This window comes from Artibeus jamaicensis, unplaced genomic scaffold, assembly GCF_021234435.1.
Source record: "Artibeus jamaicensis isolate MK-2021 breed Jamaican fruit bat unplaced genomic scaffold, CSHL_Jam_final contig_465, whole genome shotgun sequence".
NCBI lineage: Eukaryota > Metazoa > Chordata > Mammalia > Chiroptera > Phyllostomidae > Artibeus > Artibeus jamaicensis.
Window position 1 is genome coordinate 28,705,632 of NW_026521843.1, and position 21,053 is coordinate 28,726,684.

A 21,053-nucleotide genomic window follows, 5' to 3' on the forward strand; every position below is an offset into this window, starting at 1 on the left:
AACGGCGAACACCCCAGACCAGGATCTGCAGAACTTGGCTTCAGAGAGAAATATTAATAAACTATTCAGGACAAAGAAATTATGCCAAGTTTAGGGAAGGCTGGCCTAAACATGTCAGCTGGGTTTCTGGACTCTGGGATGTCTCAGAGACCGTACTTTGCCAAGGAGCATGGCAAGTGTGCGAGAGAGGGGTACGAAATAAAGCTTCGTCTCAAAACCACTTTTTTCACGGACTACTTATTAACACCTTTTAGGTTACTGGCTTCCACAGAACATAGCATCCATTAATATCATTGCTCCTACAAATAATAATGCTGATCTTTCCACAAGACTTATCCCACCGTCCAGGTCACTAACCCTGGGGAACACCAGTTAAACTGTGTCTGAGAAAGTATTGCCAGAGGCCTTTCAAGCTTCTCAGCGCTGGGCTGTGTACCGTGGGGGACAGGGGACCGGGCACCGAAGGCCTCTGCAGTCGGACTCATTCTGACCCCCTGCCGTCCTCCCGCTGGACTCTGCCCCAGCAGCTCAGCGAACCCATTGTCCTGTGTATTCGTCTTCCGTGTTCCTGCCCCTGCCCTTGACCCATCTTTCTTCCTGACGAGATGCCTTTCTCCCATCTCTACCAACACGACTGTAACTCAGTCTTCAAGCCTCAGCCAGGCCCCCACGTCTCCGTGCCAGTCTTTCTAACCACGGCAGACTGTTCCAGCCAGGAACACCGGCTCCCAGCTCGACTGTGGGCCCCTACAGGGCTTACGTGTCCTGATTTTCTCCCCGAGCCAGGGTTTGTTCGACTGCCATGAGCCCTACTTTGGGACCCTGAAACTCCAAGTGGGGATGGGTCCTCCTGAGCCAGGCCGTCAGGGGTGGTTTACCTGCATGTTCAGTTACTCAGTACATGGTCATGGCTGGGAACCCAAGGTTGAATAAAGTCCCTGCTTTTAAGGAGCTCTCGGCCAAGAGAAGAGCACAAACAAATTCAACACAAAGTAGAATGCTGAGTGTAATGATAGAAATAATGTGGGGGCACAAAATCGGGTTCATGGTGAGAGCAGATGGAGACCAAGGCAGGTTTTCCAGAAGACATCCCCACCCCCTACCCGTTTGCCTACTGCAGGGCGGGTGTCAGATGGCGCAGGCACGGCAGGGTCATGGGGTCCACCTGCAGGGGAGAAAGGGCGCTGGAGACTTGGTGGGAGCGGGGACGTGACTCTGTTCCCTGGGTCCCAGGGAGGGAGGTCTGGATGGAGCCGGAGGCTCAGGGCAGCTGCTAGAAGGGGGAGTGTGAGACGGGAGCCCTGCGCCCCCATCTCCCCACCACGCCCACACACCGCACACACACACACTCTGTGGGAATCCCACTTCCCTGCTTTTCCATCGTACCTCTCACCCCTTCCTCCTACTCACCTGAGCTCATTTGTTCCTCTCCAAGTCCTCCGCCACCTCCTGGTCCTGGGGCCATCCGTCATGACCTCATCGGAACAGCTCTGTGTCTGCTCTCGTAGCTGGCGGCCTGCTTTGGCGAGAGGCTGGGCAGCCCGATGCTCGCTCCCTGTGGGGGGCCCTGGGGAGCAAGGCCAGCCTGGAGTCAGTGCTTTCTCTTTTCTTCTCACAGAAAACCAAAAGAGACGTCAATAACTTTGACCAAGACTTTACCCGGGAAGAGCCAGTACTCACGCTTGTGGACGAAGCGATTGTGAAGCAGATCAACCAGGAGGAATTCAAAGGCTTCTCCTACTTTGGGGAAGACCTGATGCCCTGAGAGGTGCTGCCAGGCGCGGTTCAGTGATGCTGCAGGAAGGGATCCCGAGAAGATGGCTGTTTTCCAGAGGCTCAGAGGTTCTCGAACTACTTTTCCTCCCCGGGGCCCCCGTCCCTGTCCACTCTATTTATTGTGTTCCCTCACCCAGGCCAGTTCCTCCTTCCTTCTGCCTGGTGACCAGAAGGCACTCTTGGTTCTTGACTCACCGCTGGAGCAGAATCTGGTCAGGTCAGCAGTTAGCTGGACGTGTCGCTGGGTTCGGTCTGGGCAAGCCTGTGTCCACTTCTCGGGGGCCCCCCGGCGGTGAAGCAACTTCAGTTCTTTGCGAAGGAAAAACTTTAAAAGCGAGCAAGACTCAGGCCATGCTGTCGACGTGCAGTTCCAGCAACTCTTGCTTCTCATCCCTCCAGTCCCCTCACCTGCCACCCCTCTGCCCTTCTGTCCAGGAGAAGAGACTGTGCTTCTTCAGCACCAGGGCGGGCACCCTCGAGGCGTGCCTACAAAGGACAGAGACTGGGAGTGCATGGGCTGGCTGCCTGTGTCGGTTCGTCTGGAATGGCTGATTCTTGCTTGCCCTGGTTTTGGCCGTGGAGGATGCTGAAGTCATGGAAGCATGTATCTTGTGGAAGAAATCACTCCTTGTGGAAAAACAAATTTGACTTTGGACTCCATTAACATTTGAAAAATATATCCTCGAATTTGCTAATTGGCCAAGAGATATAAATTCCATTATTGCTAGGTTGATATTAAAGGGCTAATATGCAACGAGAAACCAATTGTCCAAGGGTTATGCTCTGAATGCATTAGCAGCCCGTGGGGGCTAGACAGATTGAGAGAAAGGAAACAAGTGGTGACCCTCACGATTAAAGGCTGGCTGGACGCAGAAGCCACCGCGCCGATGGCCAGGACCCTGGGTTTCCAGCAGAACTCGGCTCCCAAATTCTCTTTCCTGTTTCATCCTAAGTTCCCGGTATAAACTCTTATTTATTTTCTGCAGCAGTGGGTTCTTTTTGCTCACTTCTGCTAAATGGTAGTACTACTGTGTTGTGGTTTTTAAACATTCGACGTGTAAAGTTGACTATGAAATATCTGCCTTTGGAACGAGCAGACTGAGGTTAAACGTGGGTTATGCAGAGGGTGTGGTGAGACTGAGCAGCACCTTGTGTGGAAACTGACAGCGTGGCCGGCCGACTCGGAGACTCAGAGGCTGGTTGCTGAGTGACTCGCAGAGGCAACTCATGTGGACACTATTTAACGGATGCGATGTTACCTCCTGTAGATACGCTGACAGTGTTACATTCTTTGATTCCCAAGGGTTCTCTGTGGCTTTGTGTACATGTTTCCCGGAGGTCATTGGATTATCTATTTTCCTGAACTGTTTCAGCCGGGAATGGAATCCATTCCAACCGTTGCACGTGGATTTCCCAGCTGCCCCTAAATATATCTACTTGTGAGTGGCAAAGTGGCACTAATGAAGCTTTTTGCCTTTTGTACATTTGAGATTTTTGTATATAGTGTTTGCTGCAAGGCCTGTGGAAATAATTCATTCAATTTAGAGGTATCAACTGCTGCATGTTCAGGCACATTATAAAACTTTAGTCTATGAAAGAGTGATTCTAATAATGTCCAGGTGCAATACTCTGTACGTGTATTGGTTCAAGTTACCGAGAGATGAGGTGTGTTTGTTTCTTTGCGGGAGGTGGGGGGCTCCTTTGTATCATTTATTGCCTTTTGGTTTGTTTTAAACGATGTAAACATATATTAAGCTATATTAAATCTCACATGTAGCTCTCCTGGGCTCTACCGTGCCCTGATAGAGACGGAGAAGAGAAAGGAATGTTTTTGATGGTGGCGTCAAAGCTTAGACAGGAACTAGCTCAAGCCCCTAGGGAGCTGGGGACCACGTTTGCACCTGGCTGGCCATAGCCTTTGTTACTAATGGTGACATTCAGTTCTCTTTTGTTTTTATTTTTTAAAAACTCAGGTGTAATTATTATCTGTTCTTACGATAATTTCCAATATTACGCTACGTCAGTTTGCGTGTTTGGCATACCCGTGAAGTGCTGAAGAACAGTAGACTAATTTAATTTAGCTTCGGTAACCCGACATGCTAGGGAGAGACTGTCTTCTGGAGTTGAGTACAAGCACAGAAACATCTTCCTGGTGGCATCATCTCATTTGGGGGGAAGGCATGATAAGACTGCCCATCATACTCATGCATCACTACTGCTCTCTCTGTCTCTCTGCTTCCTTCACCAGGATGAACTGAGAACAACCCAGCAAGCTCTAACTGCCATGCCAAGTGGCTTTGCCCCAGGGCTTGGTGGTGTCCCACATTGGTGGGGGTAGGGCCCTTCCAGCGGGACAACTGGCATTTTGGCTGGGAAAGCAAATAATAACACATTCCAGCCGGCAGCTCTGGGCAAGTCAGTCAGTAGGCCGCCTGGCCCAGAGACACCCTCGTCAGCACCCAAAGCTCCGTGTTTGCTGGGACACCTCCTCCTTGGGGCTGGAGCTGATAAATTCTCACACTGGCCAATTCAAATCCCACGTAGTCTGCAGAAAAAAGCTTGTGTGTTCCTTGAGTACTCATTGTTTCATTTTAGTTTTCACAAGAGTTTGGAAGTGGACACACTGTTACATTTCTACTGATCCTTTCTAATCTTTCCAGGTCCATCTCTCTCTCTTTCTCTCTCTCTCTCTCTCTCTCTCTCTCACACACACACAAAAAAAAAAAAATGGAGTGCGAAAAAAAAGCCAAAAAAAATACATGAAGGATCGCTGTGCTCCTGTGTCCTCTCACACGGCGGTGAGAAACCTCGTGAAGTGGAAACGTATTTTCCTCCAAAGGTGAAAAAATGCATTCTTGCTTTAAATAAAAAAGAAGGCTTAAAAATTACCTCTTTTTAAATTATGTGCAAAATAATTCTGGCTAAATAGAAAATGTATTCAATTTTAGGGGTTTGTTTTTTTTTTGTATTGTGATGCTTTATTTGTACATTTTTTTCCTTTCTGGATGTAATTTTAATCTCTTGCCATTCATTAGTGTTATTTCATTGTAAACATTATTGTGCCAAATGTACTGTATTCAAAAGGATGTGAATGTGTATTGTTTCAGAACCTAATAAATACAATAATGTTAAATCTTATTTCTCAGCCCCTATGAACATTTTTACCTTCCTTGTGAGTGGCAAGGTGGCACTGATGAAGCTTGTCACCTTTTGTACATTAGAGATTCGAGCATTCAAAAACCTGGACGTAGTTTCAGCTTTCCCCTTGTCATTTGAAGATGCACAAAGGAGGCCAACGGCCTTCTCCAAGCCTGCCTTGCCCCCCCCCCACACCCCCACCCCCCGCCTCGCCTCTGTGCTTCTGGGACTGCCCATGGGAGGGACGCGGGGGCCTGAGTGGACTGGACGTGTTGCTCGGCTGTTTCAGCCCAGGCAGGCGGGAACGTGGGCAAGCAAAGCCCCCAGCACCCTTGTCTTTGTCTTTCTTGAAAAGCAAATGCTCGATCTCCCTGCGACCGATGCCCAGTCCAGCGTCTTCACTCATCTCTGCTGCTCAGAGCTTCAGGCCTTGGGAACACAAGGATCTCCCAGACTGAGAAGCCTTTGCAGACTGGCCAGCGGGGCTTCGCGCTGAGGCGCCGCCCACTGCTCCTGCTCGGCCAGCACTCACAGCCGTCTGAGGCCCTCCTTCACCTTGGGGCTTCTTTCCCGCCCCTGCACTCATGCTGTGCTGGGTCCTCAAGGCTCCTCCTCTTCTTTCTCCAGCAGGGATTTTTCAAGAACATTTGAAACCCAAAAGTACACTTGAATACACCAGAAATTTCCACGAGTGGAACTCCCTGTTCCTTAAGGAGTTATGAGAATGATTGCACTTTCACCATGTGTCATCCTAAGATGGGATGACCACCTCACTTGTCAGCCCACAGAGTCACTCCTTCATAAGCCCACTGGTGACTTTGGTATGTATGTCATCCCCAAAGGACTTCCCTCCAGCAGTTTCCCCCTTCGGCACCATCGCCTGCCTAACTCAAGGGGGGAGCCCGGACCTCGCACCCACCAGAGAAAGAAAGTTGCATTTATTACATACGCTCCTCTCTGATCAGGCAGCTGTCCCTGGATAAGTGACTGCCTCGGAAAAATCAAGTTTGCCATCAGTGTCTGTCTTACTATGAATTTAAATAAAAACCAAGGGAAACAAACTAAAAGGAGCTGTTTCAGGCAGCCCAGAAGACATCTTCAGGCATTTCACCGAGGGAAATGCGACGGGTCTACACCTCTCTTGCCTCGCAGCCTAGAAGAGACAGCTCCAAAGTCCTGGGGATGCGAGAACTCGCCCTCCCGAACCTGCGTGCCCCTTGAATCCCACTGGAGCCCCGAGCAAGGCCACTTGCCACTTAGCACTCCTGGTCTTGAACTTCTCCCCCCACCTCCACCACAGTCCAGGCGCTGGCAGGCCCGTTCCAAGGGAGCCACAGCCACTGGTTCCCGGCAAGGGCCAGATGGCTCCGGAGCTGCTTTAGGAAGGAAAGCCAGTCCGCGCGGCCCTGCCCTGAACCGAGAGACAGCAGGCCGAACAGATCTCCCACAGAGGGGATCTGTGGGAAGGCCGCCCCTTCTCCATTTGCGTGCAGTCCAGTACCCGGGTTCCCGGCAGCCTGATGGTGCCCACGCAATACAATTTTTGAACCAGGAGGCCTGTGCTGTCCAAGTGCCTCCAGTGGCAAACAGACGGATTGGAAAGGAGGCTTAGAGGCCACTTGTAAACTCTGTTTTCACTTTAAAGTCCTTTCGCCTGGAAAATGATGCCACCTGTGTGGTATGTTGGTTTTAGACTATACCTGGAGGGTGCTCTGCGGCTCCGGGCTGGCACTCTCCGGGCACGGACGGCTAGCTGACCGAACGGACAGACGGCGTTTACCCCAGAGGCTACTACAAGTTGCTGCAGCCCCCTTTCATCTGCCGTCAACACCTGGAAGCTTTGTTATTAGCAGAAAGAATTCTAGGGAAGGATTTCCTCAAGGAAAATGGGGGCATGTTAAGTAGCATAAGAGATGTCAGAAAGGTGATACCAATGGTATTGGAGATAAGTAGATTCGCAAAGGGATTTTAAGACGCATCTCCGAATTTAAAAAACACACAGGATGTAAGAGCCCCGAGAGTCTTCAGCTTCCCTAGCTGTCGGGGAGATGCAGACTGAACCCATGCTGCCGTGCTGCTTCAAACCCACCAGAATGATGAAGCCAGCAAAGCAGATGGCGAGTTTTCCTAAGGGGATGAGCCAATCAGAACTCTCCGTGTTTCAGGTTGGAGTGTAAGATGGTGCAACCACTTTGAAAAGCTGGAGTCATATCTACCAAAGTCAAAGGGCACACCCTGGACTCGACAGAAAAGTAGCAACCGTAGAGCAGGTAAACGTAGCATATTTCTGCCAGAAAAGCACTGGATAGCCGTGAGAATGAATGATTTCCAGCAACACGCAGAATCTCAGCACGTGATGCGGACTTTAAGAAACCAGGCACAAAGGAGTAGCCCAGACCATATGATCCCATTCATATCTAGTATGAAGACAGCCCACCCATGCTGCTGGGAATCAGGCCACTGGTTGCTTTTTGGGGAGGAGAGGTGGTGGCTGGGAGTGGACGCCGAAGGGCTTCTGGAGTGCGGATTTTGTTTTCTGAGCTGGGACCTGGCAAAGGGTATGTTTGCTTTGTGATAATTCACTGAGCTGTTTCCTTATGATCTGTGCACCTCTCAATAAAGAATTACCCTCCAAACCTAAGGTGTTCTCTGTCTCTCGCCCTTGACGATGGCCTCCTAGGCTGGGTCTGTGAACCGCCTGCCTCTGTGCTGTCTTGGAGGCGTCTTGGTTGCCTAACTCCCACAGAAAGCCTGATCCCGTGGCTGGAACAGGGTAGCCTTTGCCTTGAGGACCTTCCCTGTGAGGGACTCATAAACACCCTGACCGACCGACAGCTGCAACTTCAGGGAACTTGTGAAACACCTGCCTGCCATTAAATGTCCATCCACGTGTCCGAATGTGCTCGTGAGGTGGCTAGGGAGCAGCGAAGTCTCCCCATCTCACAGCTACCGAGCTCTTCCCAGGAGAACCGACCGGTGTGACTCAGGGAGCCCACAACAAGCCGGGTTTGGCTTCAGCGCCTTCATCTTGGGCAGGTACCTGTACCTTGCTAAATCTGTTGCCACATTTGTGACATGGGGGTAATAAGACTGCTTCAAAGGCCTGTCGTGAAATATTAGTGGGATAAAGCCTCCACAGCAGTGTCTGGGACCCCTGCTGTTATCTCTCTTCCCCTGGTGAGAGCACAGCCTGAGTCCCAGGAAAGAGTGGCTTGGTCTGGAATGGGGACCACTGGCCTTTTCTCTGGTGTGCTTTTCCTCATTCACTTCAGCACTCCTGGGGACACCTGACATCCTCACCCCCTCAGTGAAGGGCCCACCGTGGGGCAGGAAGGGAGCACAGGCAGCAAAGAGCAGGTCCTGGCCTCAGGGAACTTCACACCAGCAGGACGTGAGACAGGTCCGATGCAGAAAGAGCAGTGGAAGGCAGACGACAGAGGCAAAGATAGCCCTGCAGATGGTGCCAGGAAAGTCAGAGAAGGGGATTAGGTTTGTATTATCCTGGCAGCCTTCCTGGAGGAGGCAGTGGTAAGAAGGCAGTGAAGGATGGGGGTACACAAAGTGCAGAAAAGGGTATCCCGAGTGGCCAGTCATGAGGAGTGGCATGAAGGGCTCAGGGGTTGAAGGCCTGGGTTCCAGAGCAGCGCCGCAGCAGCCTTCAATATTGTTTCTCAATCCGTGACTGTCAAGGTCGCAGGAATCCTTCAAAGTGGAGTGAGAGTGTCTGTAAGAGAGCCCAGCACAGATGTCCAGGAAAGGCACCCATCTGTGTGTGACAGGAGGTTCATTTCACTGCCCGCTCTTCCCCAGACAATGGGGTACATGCTGCCTGAGGGCTGAGATCGGGCCAGCCTCAGTCCTGGGATCCGCCGGGTAAACACGAACAAACCCCACTCCCTCTCGGGGGGGCCCCCCTGGAGCAAGCAGCCACCCATTGAGAATGTTGTGTCCTCACGCCCCTTCTACAGACAAGAAAATGGAATTGTCCAAATTCTCAGACCCGGGGGTGGCAGTTCGGGTGAGGACAGGACCGAAGGTATCTACATACAGGACAGAGGACACAGAACTATTCGTTCTCTCCTTTAACCCACAATTGTTTGGAGAGTTCCATCCTGCCATGTTCTTCTACCCATTAATCTGGACATCAGTAAACAAAACTGACAACAATCTGGCTCCTGCAGAACTTACTCCGGGGCAGGGTGCCGACAGACACGGAGAATAAATACGACCACTAAGTGAATCATATAACGTGTGAGAAGATCCAGACCACCCCTCACATTTGAAACAAGAGTAGCAATAGACATCCAGACCACAGGGCTACATATTTTTTAAGTTGTAAATCAAACTATTGTTAAGTAAAATATGTTCTAGCCCCATCCGTTGACAAAGACATCTCCGAAACAGCTAGGAAGGCCAGGTTGGAATTTAGGGAGTAGGAGGAGAGAACCAGGGAGGAGAGACAGGACTGGGAGGGAGAAGCCAGCTGGGGCCAGGTCACTCGCTGCTCAGGTGAGCTGTGGGCTCTGGGTGTGATGTAGTCCCTGGGATGGGGGGGGGGGGGCACCTGTGAGTCAGCTGACGGCCTCCAGCGATTTCAGCTCAGCAGATGAAATCAGAAAAGGGGCAGGACGAGATGGCTCCCTTACATCACCCCCTGCCATCTAAGCCCGGCTGCTCCTCCTGAGCTCAGCCCTACCATGGGTGGGACCCCAGAGCCCTGTCCTTGCGGATGCCTCTTTAAACACAGTGATCCATGCTAATGTCCTCCCTTAACTGGGTCTTCTTCAAACATCATCCATCTCAGCCTTGCTTGGGGTGTTAATCTGCATCTTCTGTGGATGTTGGGGGGCAGGGGAGCAGACGCTCCTGGGTGATCCCTGGCAGGGGAAGAGGAAGGCCTATCCTCCCACATCACCAAGTCACCATCCAGCCAGGCCATGAAAAGATCCAAGAGCTGAGAGGCCGGTGGAGCTGGAGCCTAGGCTGTGTCCTCAGTGTGGGGAGAGGAGGGGCCAAGGAGGGGCGAGGGGTCAGCGGCGTCTAGCAGGCTATTCGGGCAGAAGAGGAGCCGATTAGACCGCTGCGGAAAGAGGCACACCTCTTTCTCGCCTAGGCACTCCTTTCCCCTAAAGAGGCACACCTATTTCTCACCTAGGCACTCCTTTCCCCTTTACGCTCTGCCGGAGGGAAGGGGACTGACCTCCTTGGGGCCCGCCATAGGCCACAGGGCACCATTACACCCGGAGGGTGGGAATTAGCCTTCCCCTTTCAGAAATGGGGGCTCTGAGGCCCCATGAGGTCAGAAAAGTGCCCAAGCCCCTGGGATTGTGTCTGTGATTTGAATCTGCTTCTAGTTGGTGCCAAAGGCCTGGCTCTTCCCACAGGGCTGCTGGTCACTGTCCCAACACAGGTCCTGCCCCCTTTTTGTTTTCTCTCTCAGAGAAATTTCACCATTGAAATGATAGGATTGTTTGATGGAATTAGACTTGTGTTGCCTTTTCTCAAGGCTTCGAATGTGAATATGAAAGCGCCGCCAGGAAACAGGGCAGAGGCCTCTGGCGGTTCCTCCTCTCCTGTCCCACCCTTTCCCCCCACTCCTCCTCCTAGCAGGGCCCTGAGAGCTGGTCCTCCAGCCGCCCAGCCTGCATCCTCCGCCCTCAGACACTCCTCCCACCACCAAAAAAAGAAACCATCCCTATGGACTATTCTAAGCAGGAAGCCGACTTTTCTGCTCACTGGAAAACAGGAAATGCCTCCAAGGGTCTGAAGTCCTTTTAGTCACTGCTCCTTTTGCACAGGGCCTGAGCCCCAGGCAGCTGCTGTGGACAACCCTAGGAGCAAGGTGACACTGACCCCCCAGCCCTGACAGTGCGACCCGTGGTGCCACACTTGAGCCGCCTCTGCTCCTGGAGCGGGACCCCATTCCTCTGGGATACTAAACGTTCTGGGATACTAAGCAAGAGGGTTTGGGATGCCATGCAAAGCAGCTAATCAGCAAGGCAAGGAGCAAACACTGACCACCCCAACCAATGGCTGACTTCCCATCCCAACCAGATTGACTTCTAACCCCATCAGAGATTGGCTGACCCCCAACAAAGCCTGACTTCCAAGCCCCTTCCTATGGTTGACTTCCCCATCCTACTACAGACCGACCCTCTAACCTTGACCTTATCAGAAACTTACCGTCGATACTAACCATGGTGTAGCTGAGTGCTGTGAACCCAGCACACCTCATGGACCCTACCACCTTGGGGAGGAGAGAGGCCCCACACAGGAAGCTCTAATTCGGCCATAGGTGGGATGGGTGGACAAAGGGGAACAAAAGCCCTGTTTGAAACCCCTAACCTGCTGGGTGACCTCGGCTTCGTCACATCACCTCCATGTATTCCTCTGCCGTGGGACCATGTACCCAGGTGGTCTCCGAGGTCCCAATCCTCAGTGGCACTCGCCAATGGTGGTGGCCTGAAGTGGTCTAGGATGTGAGGCAGCATTTTCGGGGTTGAAGTATCTCTGGGAGCAGGAAGGTCAGACTTGGGAAGATGTAAGTGATCAGGCACCTTCACTTCTGTGTGGTTGATGAGGGTTCAGGGAATCCTTCTTCCGTCTGAACACTGGTTTCCTGGCTTCACCACGGAGGGTGGAGACCCGACTAAGTACCAGTGATTCTTCTTCTCTCCATCTGTAAAAGAGCCGTAACACCAGCCATTCTGGGACTTTAGGCCTGGACGAACATGTGGTGATTCAGGTCGAAGACTTTTCTCTGATGGGAAGACAAAGCCGGGTTCCGGCTATGTGTGTGTTGACCCCAAAGGTGGAGGAAATGGGGCGGTCGTGATGAAGACCACCCAAGGCCTGGCACAAGAGCTGCAGGGTCACCGCTTGATTCCCCGAAGAGCACCAGGACAGGGGTGGGTAGAGTGTGGGCTGACTCTGAAGGGAACAGACCACCACCTGAAACCTTGCCTCTGTCCCACCATCATTGACTCAATGAATAAGTGAATCTGTATTAAGAGCACACTGCCTGCACGTCCACCATCAGGGAGCAGCAACTTGACCTGTGTTGTGGACCTTGCTCTGCCCTCTCCTGCCCTTACCTGTCCCTGGCCGCTGCGCGGGGCCGAGTCCTCTACCAGCCCTCCTCCCTCACCAGCTCAGAGCAGGACCCAGAAAGGAGAGCAGACCCTGACTGGGAAGAGATGCCAGAGCAGCCAAAGATCAATGGGTCTACAGTAGCAGTTCTCAGAGTGAGGTCTGGGGACTCCTGCGGTCTCCAAGGCCTTTTCATGGGGTGCATTGGCAATCTACTGCAGTGTAACAGATTACTCCAAAGCTTAGCAGCTTAAAATAACAAACATTTATCATCTCACAGTAAGTCAGGAATCTGGGCATGGCTTAGCTAGAAGTCGGTCCTCAGGGTCTCTCACAGCCTACAACTGAGGCGTCAGCTGGGGCTGCAGTCTCATCTGATGGCTCCACCAGGGAGAGGTCCTGCTTCCGAGTTCATCGTCGTGGTTGTTGGCAGAATCCAGCTCCTCGTTGGGTATCAGCCAGAGGCTCCCTCGGTTCCTTGCTCCGGGGCGGGTTGGGGGGCCTACCCACAGTGCAGCTCACAACCTCTGAGCAAGAGATCAAGAGAGGGCCCAAGACGGAAGCCACAGTGCTTGTAACTTAACTTCAAAGTGATGTCCCAGCCCCCAGCCTGGTGACTCAGTCGGCTGGAGTGTCCTCCTGAACACCACAGGTTGCAGTCTGGATTCCCCGTCAGGGCATGTACCTAGGCTGTGTGTTCAATCCCCTGTCGGGGTGAGTGTGGGAGGCAACCAACTGATGTTTCTCTCTTCCTCTCTCTCTCCCCCCATTTTCTCTCTCTCTGAAATCAATAATGAAAAATGTCCTCGAGTGAGGGTAAAAAATAGCGACATCCCGTCACTTTTGCTATATGTATTCCTTTGAACTGAACCACCAGGTGCAGCCCACACCCACGGGGAGAGGACACAGGTGTAAAGATCAGGAGGCGGGGACCACTGGAGACACGTCCCAGGCTGCCTAGCACAGGGGAGCCAGGAGGGTCTCTTTTCCAACCGAAAATCTCTGTGATACCGGGTTTTCTTTGCTACTCACTCAAAACACACCATAAGAGAGTCAACGCCGAGGCGTGTACAAGAATCCAGCTGTCCTCTGTTATAAGCTGCACGTTAAAGAAAATTGCAGAAGTGGGAAACAATGCTACTATATTGATAGTTATAAACCATCTAACAAAAGCTCTTTGGAGTCCTCATAATAGTTTTTAAGAGTATAAAAGTGTTCTGAAATCAAAATGCCCGAGAACTACCGGTCTCGAAAGATAGAATTTAGTTACTGCCCAAGGAGGGCTGCAGTGGGTGGGGGCGAGGTGGGGCGGGGTGGGGGACCCGCCTGTGAGAAGCCTCGCAGCAGCCAGACGTCATCAGAGGCCTGGGTGCCTGGGGACGAGGTGGTCAGATGCAGCAAGTGAGAGGCTGGGCTTGCAGCTGACTTTCACTTTCTCTATAGTTTTGTACGCAGAGTGTCCCTGAGGGTTTGCCTTTTCTGCACCTGTGCCTGTACGCTCACCATGCCCACATATTACTTGGCATGAGTATATGTGTGCATATGCGTGTACGGGCCTATCTGGGCAAGCACATACATGTGTGTGCACGGGCCTGTTTAAGCACCCATTTGCAGAGCCCCCGGGAGTGGGCAGGGCTGGGCCAGCAGGTGCGGGGGCACGTGTGGGAGGTAGGGGTGGTAGAGGGCTGGGTGGCAGGGATGACCACCAGGGCCGTGTGTCCCTGAAATCCCCTCTGCCCTCAGCCTCTGCTCCCAGCATGACTCTCAAATATTTTCATCTGCTATGGGAACTTCCTGTTCAGCTTCCTGTTGTTCTTGGACTTTTCTTTCTTAGTTTTTTTTTTAAGGTTGTAATTCTTTAATCTGCCTTTTTATTTTGCCTGGAGAGGCACTGTGGTCCCTAGCCACCTCTGGGAGAGGTTGAAAATATCCTGCCGGAGCAGGCCGGGTCCTTGGCCGGAGTTGAATTGAGTACCAGGAATCCAGTACCAGGAATAAACTCCTCTTTCCATTAATACAAACCAGGTCTTTAAAATGCCAGTTTATTTTGCAGAAGATGCAGAGAGGCAGTGGGAGGGGTAGAGGCCTGAAGGGGAGCAGAAAATATTACCCCAAAATATGCCTCTTGGGCCTTAGGATCATTTTGAGCTGATTATTTTGAAAATGTGCAGGCACAGGAGAAGCTCCAAAAACAGGTTAGGAGTTAACTTTTTTTAGGGAAATTTACATTTGGAAATGAAATCTTAATTTGTAAGGGTATCCCCCTCTCTGTACTAGGAAGAGACTATCAGAGACAACTTTTTTTTCTCCTGAGAGACTTACAGTTGGACAAAGCTTGTTTTTCATGTACTTCCTTTTCTCACCTTCCCATGAATCGCCTCCTCCCTGCGAAGGCCCCAGGCCCCTTCTGTTTCCTTAGCTCGGGATAACTATAGGCCTCAACTATCCGGCCTCCTTTTGAGTCTTCGTGGGGCTTCCGTACACACATACATAATTAACTTGTTTTCCCTCCTGTTGATATGTCTATGTCACTGTAATTCTTATATCAGCCACACGACCTAGAAGGATAGAAGGGACAACAGGTCCTCCTCTCAGGTCTCAGGGTAGAGTTCTCCGGGGGTCAGGAAGCGCCCGGCCAGGGCCGTGCCCGGGTCTGCAGGGCTCAGTGACGCCATCATATCTGCCCTCCTCCCGCCTTTCCTGCTGCTTCTGAAACTGCAGAAGGGGGCGCATCTAAGAGAAAATCTGGACAGCAGCCAGAGCCCACGCCCAGCTCTGCCCAGCAAGGCTTCCAGCTTCACCCCTCCAGCCACTCCGGTCCCCCAGAGGGACAGCAAGGACACAAACATGACTGTGCAGAGGACATGTTTGTGTTCTTGCTGTCCCTCTGCCGATGCCCTTCATTTCACAGCCAACCTCCGCTGCATCAGGTTCTTTCAAGTTGCATTAAAAGGCCTCTAGGAAGCCTTCCCTGGCACTCCTAGGCCACGGGGGAAGCTTTGCCCACAAGGCCTCCTCCCCCAGGCTCCTACCCCCTGCTCCCTGGAGCTGGCCCAGTGGTTGAGCCATCCTTGTCTCTGTGCCCTCTGGCTTTCCCATGAGCTTGAACAGCCCACAGGCACCTGCAGGCCTCCACAGCCCCCGTCTGCATGGCATGTGCTGGGTCCTGAACCTATGCCCATTTTGTCTCTGCTTCTCCTGTAGATGCTTCTAGAGGGCAGGTCCCAGTCTAGCTTTCTCACTGTTACTTGCCAGGGCTATGGCCTAGCACAATTCCTCCTACTGAATAAGGACGTTGTTGTTGCTGTTTACTCTCTCAGCACATTGATATGACAAAGTCATCCATTCAACTGACAATAGCTGATGTGCTCCCCACAGCCCCGGAAGGGATTTGCATTTTAGCTGGAGATAAAACCTAACCCAGGGGAATGAATCTCTGACTGTGGAATTTCAGACACCCTGGAGGGGGGGGGGGGCAGTGTGCAGGGCAGCTCCAGTGAAGCCTGGAGCTGCCTTTCTCATCCCAGTTTAAGGCAGAGCCCCGCTGCCTGCCTGAAAAGGGAAACCAGTTTCCTCCAGCTGTTGGTGGCCGTGGTCGTCCTCAGGACCTGGGGGAGGGCCAGCATTCACCATTTCTCAGGGCTCTGCTTCCCCAGCGTTGGCCCCCAAGGGGACTCCTTGAAGGTAGTGTCTAGGCAACTGAGCCTGTTGCTCTGGGCTCAGCCTGAGCCAGCAGCATTCTTGGAATTTGGTTTATGAGCAAGGATAAGGAAGGCAGGACGCCACTTTCTGGTTAAACCCTCTCCTCTAGACCTTATCTCTACCCGGTCACCTTTGTCCCTGAAGACTGGCCCTCTGAAGCCACTGCAGCCTGAAGAGGTGCAGTGTGGGCCATCGCCTTTGACCCACACCTGCCTGCTGAGAGTCTCCTTCCTCCTTTACTTCCCCCTCCACAAACACCCCTCAGGACCCACTGAGGAAGCTTCCCCCAAATGACCTTCATTTGGATTGACAGAGCCCTCATTTACCCCAGGCTCCCGAACCCCCAAGGCAAGGACTCAGCACGCTGGGGTTGTTGAGTCGTTGGAAAAGTCCCTGCTCCAGTCGGCTGAGTCTGCCTGTTTCTGCCTGTCTGTCTCTCAGCTTGCCCTGTGTCCTCACCTTTCCTATGGATTCAAGAAGACTTGATTTTTTCCAGCTTGTTCATCTTTTTACTCGTTGTTAGGATTGTGGCAATATACGCAGAATCAGTCGAAAATTCTACTTTAAAAGGTGTGTACGTGTGATGGACGAGGCATCCACAAGGCTCAAAACCCAAAAGGTGTAGAGTTACATAACGGAGGTTCCCATCGGATAAAGGTGGACCAGGTGTCTCCAACTACCCTCCTGCTGAGAATAGCTAAAAAAGCACAACAAAATATTTTTAAAGAATAAATGTTTTCTTAATGTTTTAAAATGTTTTAGAAGCATCAAGGAACTTGTCAAATGCTGAGGAATTGCTGGGAGACCAGAACCCAGCGAGTTAAGCCAAGTCACTTTAAGTCCTGTTTGCCGTGAGATTGATTATATCCCTGGAGCCAACCTGAGCTCCTGGTCGCCTCGTGGAGCCGGGACAGAAGTCAGAGCCAAGAGCTCACCAGAAATAGACGTTCTGTTTGAAGCACTCCTCACTGTGCCTTCAGCCTAAACCAGAAGTGAACCGATCCCGGCACCAACCTGAGCCTTCCTTCCTGTCACCTGGAGGCCTAGGGGGTCTCAAGCCTTTAATTTGGATTATGGTGGTCTCAGTCAGGGGGAATGTGTATGAACCTGGCAGAGGCAAGCACAGATCCATTGTGGAGAAGATAACGCTGTTCTAGGTATAACGCTGTCCCTCACAGTAATTTTTAGATACAGTCTACCCATCTTTAATAAAAATATAATCAGGCACACAGGACACGAGGGAGTGAAAACTTCCAGAAGCACGAGACCACGGAAACAGACCACCCATCTCAAGAAGTTAGAAAAAGAATAGCAGAATAACCCCCAAAAACTAGAAAGGGGGGAGAACAAAGGCCATAGTAACAATGAACCAAATAAAAACCAATCAAACGAGAGGAATTAAAAAAGTAAAAGTGGTTTTTTGAGAACCACTTTAATGAAGTTGATAAACCCTAGCTAGATCAATCAAGACTAAAAGAAAGTATACCTAAAAAGCACTGGAGATTTAAAAGGCCAGGTCATTACATTCCCTACAGATATCATGAAGACAATAAAGTAATATTATGAAAATTTTATCAATACGTTTGAAAACTAAATTCCTAGAAAAACACAACTTACTGAATTGTCACTAGAAAAATCCTCAACAATCCTAAACAATAGAAATCTTAAACAATCATATAATGATAAAATAAATTCAATCAGCCATTTACAATGTTTTTCACAGAGGAGACTCTAAACTGCCGACGTCACCGGTGAGTTCTGCCTAACATACAAGAAATAAATAATTTCAATCCTATGCAAACCTGCAAAAAACGGGGAAAATACATACTCCCCATCTTATTTTAAGAAACTAACAAAATCTGGACATCAAAGTAAGACAAACATAGTCGGAAACAGAGAATCCCAGGCTCATCTCATTCAAGAACGACAGATGCAAAAGCCCCACACGGAACAAAAGCATACTGAGCCCCGCCGTGTGGGAGTTGGGCTGTATTCCTAATGTGAGGCCAGTTTCACAGCTTCTCAGCCTGGGCCCCTCGACATGTGGGGCTGGAAAACTCTTGGCTGTGGGGGACTGTTGTTTGTTGCGGGGTAATTAGCAGCCCCCTGGCCTGAGCTTTACCACGGAGACTAGTAGCACCGCCAATCCCATTTGCAACAAGCCAAAATGCCTCCAGACGTCACCAAATATCCCCTGCAAAATTGTCCCTGGTTGAGAACCACCGACTCATGTAATAAAATCAAGTTCTATGATTCATCATATTAATCATTATAAACCAAAGCTCATGATAATGTCAATAGCTGCAGAAAAAAATGCTTGTGAAAAGATAAACATACAGTTTTGATTTTTAAAAAACTCTTAACAAGTTAAGTCAGGAAAGAGGCAGATCCGATTTAATCCTCGCCCGAGGGTATGTTTATTGATTTTAGAAACAGAGAGAAGCTTTGGTGTGAGAGGAAAACATGGACAGGTTGCCTCCCGTACACGCCCCAGTAGGGGATGGAGCCTACAACATTTTGGTGCATGGGACAATGCTCCAACCAACTGAGCCACCTGGCCAGGGCCCCTCCTTTTCTTTTTAATAAAAAAATATATTGGTTCAGGTAACTGGGAGGTTCAAGTGTTGCCATTAACATTAGTAATGGCTATATTGCAAGCCTCCAGCAGTGTCAACAAGATACTGCTTCTGTGCTGGCTCTACCGACTTCAATCTGAGGCGGACTCCCTCCACACAGTCCTCCACGGTGGCCGCCAGCAGCCACAGGCCTCCGCCTTCTGTGTACTGAGTCGGAGTAGGCTCAGTAGTCTAACGAGGCCCTGAAGGTGAGTCTTATTGATCACATCTGGCTGATCTTTTCAGCTGGGATCAGGGGAGGGGCCAAGTGCTGTCTAACCCCACAGATGATTTCCCAGAGGAGAAGAGATACTCTTTCACCAGAAGGAGAAATGCTGACTGAGCAAAACAGCAGACCTCTGATAAAGAGAAATGTTTCAAAGTTTTCTCCAATGAAAAATTCTCCAGTGCATACTACATAGTTTATGTGGCCATGAGTTCAGGGGTGATTGAGCTGAATGGTTCTGGCTCTGGGTTTCTCATGAGGTTCAGCCAGAGGTTAGTCAGGGTTACAGTTTTCTTAAGGCTTGACGATAGCTACAGAATATGTTTCCAAGGTGACTTGCTCCTATGACTGTCAAGGTCGTGGTCTTTGTCAGTGGAAGGTATCGGTTCCCCACCATGGGGTCTCTCCATGGGGGTGGGGGCTTTAGTGTCTTCTCGAGATGACAGCTCACTTTCCCCAAGCAAGTGATCCAAGACCCCAGGGAAATGTCTTCTGTGACTCCCTTTGGACAACATCATCATCTACAACATGCAGCTGGTCACGGAATCACCCCTCTCAATACTGAATGGGACTATGCAAGAGAATACACACTAGGAGGTGGGGGTCATTGGGGAGGGGAAAAACGAAGAAATGATAGAAGAAAATTCACCGGGTGAGAAGCTTATGAGATTCTAGATTAAAGGGCTCTTTCAATTTCTGGCAAAATGGATTAAAATAAACTGTCTCCAATGCCTATCATAAAATCCCAGGACACTGAAAGTCAGAGAAATCTCACAAGATTCTGAGAAGGTCAGAGGCAAAAAGATGCCACATACAAATAGTTAGAGTCAGAATTACTTCATAATTCTCGAAGGCAATTTTGTAAGACAACATAATGAAGCAGTATGTTTATATAATATACAAACCTTGTATCACAGAAATGTACACTAGAAACTCACATGATCTTATTAACCAATGTCACTCCCATAAATTTAATTAAAAATTCAAAATCAATGTGACAAATTTAGATAACATATAGTAAAAAATTTGCACTCCATATAAATAATAATATATTAGTATCCAGTAAAATAAGTAAATAAAATTCTGATTAAAAAAATACCTGCAACAAACCATCAATCAGATTTTAATGTAGAATAGAGACACTGTAAGACTTTCAAGTTAAGAAAATTGTCTCCCACACATTCTTTCTCAGAAACTTTGGGGACAGAAGATCCAGGAAACAAAGGATTCAATACAAGGAAGAAAAGAAGGAAATCCCCAAAATGATGGAGAAGGGAATTCCAAGGCCAACAGCTGTGTGCCAAGTGCAGAAGGCAAAGAGGAGAGACATGAACAGGTCAGATTTGGATTGTTCCATGACAAGACTAAATCGATAGAACACCTACTGTGTTTGGACACACTGAGATTTACACGCTCGGAGAGGGGTTGACATTGAACTACTGATGAGGTCATCAGAAAGTAAGATAATGGGAAAATAAAACAGGTATCAATTCTAGTCAAACCAAAACACTGTGCAGGAAAGGAAAGCAATCAGAGCTTACTATATGTCTCAGCTGGAACCGGGACTTACGAAGTCACAGAAAATGTAAATAGTGATGTAACTAAATGATGATGTGGAAACTGGTTGCCTCTGGGGAGCAGCAGTTAGCGGAGAATATGGGCACTGATGTGCTAATTTTCGTAATAAGCTTGTATAACTTCTGTAGTCTTCCAACTATGCTCATGTAAATTTAATCAGAATAAAATGAATTAAAGAGGATTCTGAGAAAAGGGCAAAGCAGAAAGTACCAGGAATCTGTCTCCCTACCTAGAAAACAATTACCCTGATGTGACTGTTGGGGAATGCTGGAGTCTGTTCAAGTCTGGCAACTTCTAGGGAAAGGCTTGAACAATAAAATGCTATTAATTTCAGTCAAGTTCAGCTCCTAGCACTCTTGCAGCAACCAATCCCTCCCCCCAACCCAGCCCCAAGCCAGGCAGCTGAGCACCCATATTCCAGAAGCAGCGTGTATGAAGCTTGTGGAAATCAAGGTGGGCAAAAAGGACCCTGTCCTGGCAACATCGGGGATCTGTGCTCCGATAGCTGACTGCGGTCCCTGATCACAGAGGAGCAAGCAAAGGGGTGGGGGACCTTCGTTGTTGCATTTCCTCCAGGTGAAGTGACTTCCAGGGGACTCAAAGGACTGACGTCTTTTTATTTTTCCCTTTTAATTTTCTTGGAGCTAGACATTAAAGACTAGGATATTCAAAAGCAACAGAATATATGGGGTGTAAGCACATGCCCAGGAAAAGGTTCAGGATCAGCAAAGACCTGAGAAGAACTTAAGTTTACACCCCAGGCAGACCCCTACCACAGAGACAGCCTACAATTAAAAAAAAAAGTCAAAAACAAAACCAATCATTAGAAAACAGCAAACCCTGGGGCAGGGGGAGAATCTGATTTCTAGACTTACGACATTATTAGATCCAAATGTCCAATTTAAAAAAAAAATTCACGAAGATACAAA

General features: G+C 49.9%; 1 protein-coding gene across 3 annotated transcripts in view; it reads left to right on the plus strand.

Annotated features, from left to right (window-relative positions):
• The window catches only part of PRKCE (protein kinase C epsilon), a 486,343-nt gene that overhangs the window by 463,158 nt on the left and 2,132 nt on the right, over positions 1 to 21,053 (plus strand). For 2 of the 3 annotated variants that reach the window (XM_037161257.2, XM_037161259.2), the window contains exon 15: positions 1,619 to 4,482. The exons of the other annotated variant lie outside the window; for it this stretch is intronic. In XM_037161257.2, the coding sequence (XP_037017152.1) occupies positions 1,619 to 1,765 (147 nt within the window). In that variant the 3' untranslated portion in view covers positions 1,766 to 4,482. Of the gene's footprint in view, positions 1 to 1,618; positions 4,483 to 21,053 lie in introns of those variants that run through there. 3 annotated transcript variants of the gene reach the window in all.